Source organism: Punica granatum, chromosome 5, assembly GCF_007655135.1.
Source record: "Punica granatum isolate Tunisia-2019 chromosome 5, ASM765513v2, whole genome shotgun sequence".
Taxonomy (NCBI): domain Eukaryota; kingdom Viridiplantae; phylum Streptophyta; class Magnoliopsida; order Myrtales; family Lythraceae; genus Punica; species Punica granatum.
Window position 1 is genome coordinate 4,883,957 of NC_045131.1, and position 9,100 is coordinate 4,893,056.

The window sequence follows — 9,100 nt, forward strand, 5'->3', positions numbered from 1 at the left end:
GGAAAAAGTATAGTTAATTGATATATAGAGTTGGGCCTAATAATACGCTGTTCTAGGCAAAAGCCCCTTGTGCTTCATAATTAATACTTAATAGGCTATTTTCATTGAATTACTGGTTAGGTTCAAGTACATATATCTATATATATCTGTTATATATATATATTATTTATTTATTTATTTAAACCGAAAATATTTCGAAAATTTTCATAGAGAGTATGTTCGTTTTTCAAACTTTTCAGTTTTTCTTTTATTTTTTTAAGAAATGCGAATAAATTAATATAGTTATTACTTATGATGTAAGTAGTAATAATAATATAATATAATATAATTATTCTTAATTCAATTTTATAGGCTGATTTATAAAGCATTTAAATAGAAATTATTATTTATGGAATTTGAATAAGCCAACAATATTATGGATAAAATGCATCAATATAATAGTATAATAAGGTGCAGTCGAAAAATACATCATGTATTTTAAATAAAAATATTAAATTATCAAAATTTTCAAATGTTTTATAATATATGTTTTCTATATATATATATATTGTTAATTTTATTTATTAGTTTCCCCGCATGGATAACCTTATTAGTGTATATATATATGCATGTATCTACCCATTCAGCAAAAAAAAATGTATGTGTTTACCCAATAGTATGATATATAATGCATAAGCACATATCCTAACATCGTATAGATAATATCGACAAACGAAAGGCCTATATTCATCAGCCTCTTGGATCCGTACTATATAGATAATATCGACAAACGAAAGGCCTATATTCATCAGCCTCTTAGATCCGTAATAGTAATCTCATACCCCCAATGGTAGCTCAAAGTTGGCCGGTATGGACGGCGATTCTCTTACTTGTGATTTCTTATCTATGGAGGAAGAAGACGAAGACGGTGGCCAAGAGGAAGGGCGTGAAACTACCTCCGGGCCCTCGGGGCCTGCCCATCCTAGGCAGCCTCCTCGCTTTGGGCGAGAACCCTCACCGCGACCTCCACAAGCTGGCCCAAAAATATGGCCCCATCATGCACCTTAGGCTCGGGTTCGTGCCCGCAATAGTCGTCTCCTCCCCAGAGGCTGCGGAGCAGTTCCTCAAGACTCATGATCTTGTATTCGCGAGCAGGTGATGATGCATAAATATACATTTGTTATAATTGATGAGCAATTTTTTGTGCCCATATGTACATACAAATGCCATCAAACATGAGCAGGCCGCTTCACGAGGCCGCGTGGTACATATCATGGGAGCAGAGCAGCCTCTCGTTCGCACCCTATGGGGCTTACTGGCGGAATGCCCGGAAGATGTGCGTGCTTGAGCTGCTAAGTGCCCATAAGATCGGGTCTTTCAGGGCCATGAGGAGGGAGGAGGTGGGGCTGATGGTCGAGTCCCTGAGAGCGGCTGCACATGAAGGCGCCACGGTGGACGTCACCTCCAAGGTTTCGGCTCTGAGCACGGACATGAGCTGCCTGATGGTGTTCGGGAAGAAGTACATGGACGAAGAGTTGGACGAGAAAGGGTTCAAGGGAGTGATTCAAGAGGGCATGCAGTTGGGGGCAACTCCTAATATGGGTATACGGCGTTTTTCCTTCTTGTTTTTTTCATTCATTTTATCGTTATTTCCTAATTCCATAAAAATCTTTAATATTATTTTCTCGGCCTTATATGTAATAATTGAGATTTATAAATAATTAATCTATCGTAACAGGAGATTATATTCCGTACGTGGGGGCACTGGACCTCCAGGGGCTGAAGAAGCGAATGAAGAGGGTGAGGAAGGCGCACGATGCCTTCTTCGAGAAGATCATCGACGAGCACGTCCAGAACCCGAAAAGAGAAGGCGAATCAAAAGATTTTGTTGATGTCATGGTGAGATTTCTCGGGTCAGAGGAGGCCGAGTACCGCATCGACCGCAACCACATTAAAGCCATTATCTTGGTATATTATATAATTCCTTAACGTAATGCATGTTTGCCCGTGCGATACTTAACTAAATAATACTGCAATATAACTAATTAATATATATAGGGCTAATTATGAGAACAATATGGCCGATCCCTTCACTCTTTGCAATAATATTTAAACCAATATTACCAAGTGACAATTTTGGTTCCTCTTTATTAATTTCTAAACAAAATCATAGTACTCTCATTTTTCATCATGTGTTATACAAACTATAGATTAACGTTTGGAATTATGAAGTAGTTTCATTTTTCAGGCAAGAAAATAAAACAATCGAGGATTAGATATGCATTTTCTTTTTCGATGATCATATATACTTAACAAAGATTAATCTGATGAACTGTTTTTCATTCACATTATTCGAGTTCTTTTTTAGTGATGTAGCTAATTGGAGAAGTTCCAATTAATAATTCTTGAATCACCTTTCTATTATAATGCAAAATTAACTACATTACAAGCAATCCTTTGATATGCCGATTTTCTCAATAAGTACATACATATCTAAAGTAATCCTACATTGAACTATATATATATATATATATATGTTTGTATAATTAATATTATATTACATAGGAATCTTTTCTTTATCTGGACATCATCTATGTACAATATATAACATACATATCCAAAGTGTTGCACAAATAGGGAAAGTAAATTACTAAAATTTCTAGTAAGTTATTTAAATTTATTACTAACAGAGAAAGTAGTTGCACAAATTTCAAAATAAATTTACTTGATGATATGTTGCAATCAATTTCTTAGAATTCCCCTCTTTCCTGTGAAGAATTTTCCAACAAGTGATTTCAGACGGACGAAAGGGCCGAAAAGTGGTTGAGTATATAAAAGAAAATTAAATTATGATAATTTTTAAACAAATAATATGTCATGCAGGACATGCTGGCTGGCTCGATGGACACGTCAGCGACAGCAATAGAATGGGCCATGGCGGAGCTCATGAGGAACCCGTGTGTCATGCAAAAAGTCCAAGACGAGCTAGAGAAGGTGGTCGGCCTAGACAGACCCATTGAGGAATCCGACCTAGAAAACTTGAACTACTTGGACATGGTCATCAAGGAAAGCCTTAGGTTACACCCGGTGGCACCACTGCTGCTGCCCCACGAGGCCATCGAGGACTGCACCATCAACGGGTTTCACATACCGAGGAAGTCTCGGGTCATTGTGAACACATATGCCATCGGCAGGGACCCAAGTGTGTGGCCCAATCCGGAGTTGTTCTGGCCTGAGAGATTTGAGGGGAGCGATGTGGACATTCGAGGCCGCGACTTTCAGCTCATACCGTTTGGTTCCGGCCGCAGAGGGTGCCCGGGATTGCAGCTGGGGTTGACTGTTTTCAAGTTCGTCTTAGCGCAGTTGGTTCACTGCTTCAAATGGGAGCTCCCAGGTGGTATGCTGCCGAAGGATCTGGACATGACCGAGGAGTTCGGACTCACAGCTCCTCGAGCAAAGCACCTACTGGCTATACCCTCATATCGACTTAAAGCGTTATGCAGCTAGTTTATTAGATCAACGTATATAGTGTGATAAAAGGACCAAGACGTCATGCTAATGCAATATATCTGGCATATCTGTTCGTCTTCAAATTAGATGATTGAGAGTCCAACATATATATGTCAGCATCAGTGCAAGTAATTTGGCAACCATTCTTTTATGAGTGGCGTGGGGAACGAGCTCGTATCCAAATAAAGCGTTAGTGCTCATGGATAGCGCCCATCCTAAGCAGCGTAGACATGGGTTTGGTCGAGCCATCATCACTGCGATGAGCCGGCCGAAGCAACGACTTAACCAGTTAAAAGGAATCAACGAATAACTTTTGAGAGATGATGGGGTAGGCATTCGAGTATTATTCGGGTCGGAGGAGACTGAGTACCGCATTGACCGCGACCACATTAAAGCCATTATCTTGGTATATTATATCTTGGTATAGCATGTTTGCCCGTATGATCCTTTAAATACTGTAATAACTAATGAAGATACGCCATTGTACTACATCCTCTTTATCTTGACATCATCTTTGTTCAATATATAACATATACATATTTGAAATGTCTCTAAACATACTTAAAAAACGTGAGTTCTTTAACAAATTTATATGAGTAAAAGTTGCATCACCTTCACTTATTTGAAGAATTTTCCAACATACCCTATGTACAATTGATTTTAGACTGACGAAGGGGTAAGTTGTCAATTATATAGAGAAAATTAAATTAATTACGATAATTTTTAAACAAAATATATATCTAGCAGGACATGTTGGCAGGCTCAATGGACACGTCAGCGACAGCAGTAGAATGGGCCATGGCGGAGCTAATGAGGAACCCACATGTCGTGCAAAAGGTCCAAGACAAGCTAGAGATTGTCGTTGGCCTAAACAGAACTGTTGAGGAATCCGACCTAGAAAACTTGAACTACTTGGACATGGTCATCAAGGAAAGCCTTAGGTTACACCTGGTGGCATGGCACCACTGTTGTTGCCCCATGAGGCCAGTGAGGACTGCACCGTCAACAGGTTCCACATACCAAGAAAGTCTCGGGTCATGGTGAACGCATATGCCATCGGTAGGGACCCAAGTGCGCGGCCCAATCCAGAGTTATTTTGGCCTGAGAGGTTTGAGGGGAGCGATGTGGACATTCGAGGCCGCGACTTTCAGCTTATACCATTTGGTTCTGGCCGCAGAGGGTGCCCAGGGTTACAGCTGGGGCTGACTGTCGTCAAGTTTGTCTTAGCGCAGTTGGTTCACTGCTTCAAATGGGCTCTCCCAGGTGGTACGCTACCGAAGGATCTGGACATGACCGAGGAGTTCGGACTCACAACTCCTCGAGCCAAGCACCTACTGGCTATACCCTCATATCGACTTAAAGTGTGATGCTCAGTGAAGCCAGTATATTGGATCAATATATATAATGTGATAAAATAAAAGGACCAAAAAGTCATGCTAATGTAATATATTTGGCAGATATGTTCCTCTACAAATGATGATTGAGAGTCCGTCGTATATGTCAGAATCGATTCAAATAATTTGGCAACTATTCTTCCATGAGGTGATTCACAAACGTTTACCCTTAATTCCATTTGTTTAGAGAAAAATAGCGGGAGAGGAAGTGGATTTTCCACCGTTTCTCTCATATTCAAGATAATCGTTAGTGCTCATGCAATCGAGGTCGACGCGTGATCTTTGTTTTTATTTTTTCCTCCTTGGATAAATTCGACCATCTATCTGATAAATTATGGAAGTCTAATCAGGACAGGTTATAATTGCCCCAGTGATATGAGCAACAAGATATATATATATATATATATATATGTATGCATGTATCTACCCATTCAGCCAAAAAAAAAATATGCATGTATTTATCCAATAGTATGATATATAATGCATAAGCGCATATCCTAACATCGTATAGATAATATCCACAAACGAAAGGCCTATATAGACAATCATCTAGAACCTCATTGGTCTTGACATTTTCCTTAGAAAGGAAAAAGTATAGTGTATTGATATATAGAGCTTGGGCCCAATAATACGCTGTTCTAGGCAAAAGCCCCTTGTGCTTCATAATTAATACTTAATTGGCTATTTTCATTGAATTACTGGCTAGGTTCAAGTACATATATCTATCTATATCTGTTATATATATATATATATATTTATATATTTATTTATTTAAACCGGAAGCATTTCGAAAATTTTCACAAAGAGTGTGTTCGTTTTTCATACTTTTCAATTTTTCTTTTACATTTTTAAGAAATGCGAATAAATTAATATAGATATTACTTATGATGTAAGTAGTAATAATAATATAATATAATATAATTATTCTTAATTCAATTTTATAGGCTGATTTATAAAGTATTTAAATAGAAATTGTTATTTATGAAACTTGAATAAGTCAAAAATATTTTTAATAAAATGCATCAATATAATAGCATAATAAAGTGCGATCGAAAAATACATCATGTATTTTAAATAAGAATATTAAATTATCAAAATTATCATATATTTTATAATATATTGTTAATTTTATTTATTAGTTTCCCATTTTTTTGCTGAATGGGTAGATACATGCATATATATATATATAGACAACATATATTATAATGCATAAGCACATATCCTAACATCAGCCTCTTAGATCCGTAATATATAGATAATATCCACAAACGAAAGGCCTATATTCATCAGCGTCTTAGATCCAGCATGGTAGGTCAAAGTTGGCCGGTATGGACGGCGATTCTCTCCCTCGTGTTTTATTACCTATGGCGGAAGAAGGTAATGGGAGCCGGCCTGAGCGGCGTGGGATTACCTCCAGGTCCTCGGGGCCTGCCCATCCTTGGCAGCCTCCTCTTGCTGGGCAAGAACCCTCACCACGACCTCCACAGGCTGGCCCAGAAGTATGGCCCCATCATGCACCTAAGGCTTGGGCTTGTGCCGGTAATTGTCATCTCCTCCCCGGAGGCTGCCGAGTTGTTCCTCAAGACCCATGACCTCATCTTTGCCAGCAGGTGATGATGCTTGCGCGCACATATATATATATATAATTAATTAGTATGTTTAACTTTGATTGAGGATATTTACACACAAATAGATGTATGTACATGTTTTTGATTGCTGAACAAACAACAGGCCACCTCTTGAGGCCTTATGGTACATGACTTGGAAGCAGAGGACGCTCTCATTTTCACCATACGGGACTTACTGGCGGAACGTCCGGAAGATGTGCCTGCTCGAGCTGCTAAGCGCGCATAAGATCAAGTCTTTCGAGGGCATGAGGAGAGAGGAGGTTGGGATGATGGTTGAGTCCCTGAGAGCGGCAGCGCTTAAAGGCACTGCGGTGGACATCACATCCAAGGTGTCGGCGCTGAGCAGGAATATGAGCTGCTTGATGGTATTAGGGAAGAAGTACATGGACGAGGAGTTTGATGAGAAAGGGTTCCAGGCAGTGATTCAAGAGGGCATGCAATTAACGGCAACTCCCAATCTGGGTATATAAACATTTTTATTATTTTCTCGATCTTACTCTTATATCTAATTATTAACATCGAGGAATATCTTTACAGGAGATTACATTCCGTACGTTCGGGCACTGGATCTCCAGCGGCTGAAGAAGCGGATGAAGGCGGTAAGGAAGGCGTTCGATTCCTTCTTTGAGAAGATCATCGACGAGCATGTCCAGAATCCAAAAAGGGAAGGGGATACGAAAGATTTTGTTGATGTCGTGTTGGGATTTCTTGGGTCAGAGGAGACTGAGTATCGTATCGATCGCACCCATATTAAAGCCATTATTTTGGTATTTCTTCTTTCTATTTGTTGCTTTGAGTATTTCTTCTTTCTTAATCAGTCATGTTTGCTTCCATAAAATACGGATTTTCATATATTATTTTAATAATAAGAGAGGTCAGTAAATCTGATAGGAAATACAGTAAAGACTAAAGATAACAAGTTATCATGCAGGACATGCTAGTAGCCTCTATGGACACTTCAACGACGGCAATCGACTGGACCATGTCGGAGCTCCTGAGGAATCCACGAGTCATGCAAAAGTTGCAACAGGAACTAGAGAAGGTGGTTGGCCTAGACAGACCCGTCGAGGAATCCGACCTAGAAAATTTGCACTACTTGGACATGGTCATCAAGGAAAGCCTAAGGCTATACCCGGTTTTACCACTGTTGCTGCCCCGCGAGGCCCTCGAGGGCTGCATCATCGACGGGTTCCACATACCGAGGAAGTCTCGGGTCATTGTGAATGCATATGCCATAGGCAGGGACCCGAGCGCATGGCCCAATCCGGAGATGTTCTGGCCTGAGAGGTTCGAGGGGAGCGATGTGGATGTTCAAGGACACAACTTCCAGCTCATCCCATTTGGTTCTGGACGAAGAAGTTGCCCAGGATTGCAGCTGGGCCTGACTGTCATGAAGTTCGTCTTGGCGCAGCTTTCTCACTCCTTCAAATGGGAGCTTCCAGAGGGCATGCAGCCAGAGGATCTGGACATGACCGAGCAGTTCGGACTCACAACTCCTCGAGCCGAGCATTTGCTGGCTATACCCTCATATCGGCTCAAAACGTGTTGAGTTCGACTGCCATTTCCTGTCGGTGGATCGATAGTCCTTTTTTCTTAGTTATTATTCTTTCCTGCTCAGATAAGTTCGACGAGCCGATTGATAAATTTACCGAAGTCTTCTGGACGAGTATAATCGCTGCAATGGTATGAGTGAATGGAGGTTTGGCAATTCTTAGGCGACAACCATCTCGAACCTTCTGGGTCACTATTGATAATATACTTGTTTGGGCCCAATTGTTTGTGTTTTGGGCAAAAGCCTCATATGCTTAGTAATTGTTAGGCTTCTTGAATGCATTATTTGCTAGGTTCGGCGTGCGTACATCTGCTTGTGGGCTGGGGACTGGCCTAGGAATGTCATTTAAAAATAATAAATTACTATTAAAATTTGTTTCATTGTACTTTTCGAAAAGGAAAAAATTAAAAATAGATATTGTCAAAGTGAGCTGCCAACAGGCGAATTTTATTTGCAATGCGGGAATTCAAAACCTACATGAATCGCGATCTATCTTCTAGTGAGGATCAATTCAATTCCCGAACGAGAATTTTAATGTAAGCCAATTTATGCCGAGGATATCTCGCAATATCACCAAATAAATAACCCGCAATCAAACACACCCTGACTTTTGAATAACTAATGGTTTCCACAGGCTGTGTTCAGCATTGATCTCATTGCAATTTCCTCTTCTTCTTCTTCTTCTTCTTTTTGGCTCAATGTGCTCTTTGCAATTTCCGCCATCAATAACATTGCTCTCTATATTCATCTTACTGGGATTAATTCGACCAACCGACTAAACAAAATTACCCAAATCATATAGAAAAGTGATAATTGATGCAACGGTACGAGCAGCGGAGGTTCTGGTGCTGTCGATTGCAGCTCATTGCATTGGATTCTTTCCACTGTCAGTTCATACTAACTGATCCTAACTTATGGAGAGTGGGACCTAATAGGAGAAAAAAAAATGAGATCAGAAGAGAAAATTGGGGGGGCAAAAAAAAAAAAAGACCATAGAGTGGTTAAGTTAATTATGGAACTGCGAGATGTCAGCATTA

The 9,100-nt window shown here is 39.9% G+C and overlaps 2 protein-coding genes across 3 annotated transcripts; both read left to right on the forward strand.

The window, feature by feature from the left end:
- Window positions 1-757: 757 nt before the first annotated feature.
- On the forward strand, window positions 758-3,632 carry LOC116208908 (cytochrome P450 CYP736A12-like). Of its 2 annotated transcripts, none has more exons than XM_031542481.1 (4): window positions 758-1,134; window positions 1,223-1,581; window positions 1,718-1,878; window positions 2,863-3,632. In XM_031542481.1, exons 1-4 carry the CDS (start codon window positions 827-829, stop codon window positions 3,484-3,486), a joined length of 1,452 nt encoding a protein of 483 aa, XP_031398341.1. In that variant the 5' UTR covers window positions 758-826; the 3' UTR covers window positions 3,487-3,632. The 2 variants fall into 2 exon arrangements, with proteins under 2 accessions (XP_031398341.1, XP_031398340.1); XM_031542480.1 differs by having other exon boundaries at window positions 774-1,134; window positions 1,718-1,947.
- A 2,475-nt stretch (window positions 3,633-6,107) lies between these two features.
- LOC116208612 (cytochrome P450 CYP736A12-like) lies at window positions 6,108-8,369 on the forward strand. Its single transcript, XM_031542143.1, has 4 exons — window positions 6,108-6,493; window positions 6,615-6,973; window positions 7,049-7,278; window positions 7,443-8,369. Exons 1-4 carry the CDS (start codon window positions 6,189-6,191, stop codon window positions 8,058-8,060), a joined length of 1,512 nt encoding a protein of 503 aa, XP_031398003.1. The 5' UTR covers window positions 6,108-6,188; the 3' UTR covers window positions 8,061-8,369.
- The last annotated feature ends 731 nt before the right edge of the window (window positions 8,370-9,100 follow it).

Excerpts from the sequence above, each read along its gene's own strand:
- LOC116208908 (XM_031542480.1), top strand. The coding sequence starts at position 827 with ATGGTAGCTCAAAGTTGGCCGGTATGGACGGCGATTCTCTTACTTGTG. Across the intron at positions 1,135-1,222 it reads GATCTTGTATTCGCGAGCAG|GCCGCTTCACGAGGCCGCGT; the intron begins GTGATGATGCAT and ends AAACATGAGCAG. Across the intron at positions 1,948-2,862 it reads ACATTAAAGCCATTATCTTG|GACATGCTGGCTGGCTCGAT; the intron begins GTATATTATATA and ends TATGTCATGCAG.
- LOC116208612 (XM_031542143.1), top strand. The coding sequence starts at position 6,189 with ATGGTAGGTCAAAGTTGGCCGGTATGGACGGCGATTCTCTCCCTCGTG. Across the intron at positions 6,974-7,048 it reads AACGGCAACTCCCAATCTGG|GAGATTACATTCCGTACGTT; the intron begins GTATATAAACAT and ends ATATCTTTACAG. Across the intron at positions 7,279-7,442 it reads ATATTAAAGCCATTATTTTG|GACATGCTAGTAGCCTCTAT; the intron begins GTATTTCTTCTT and ends GTTATCATGCAG.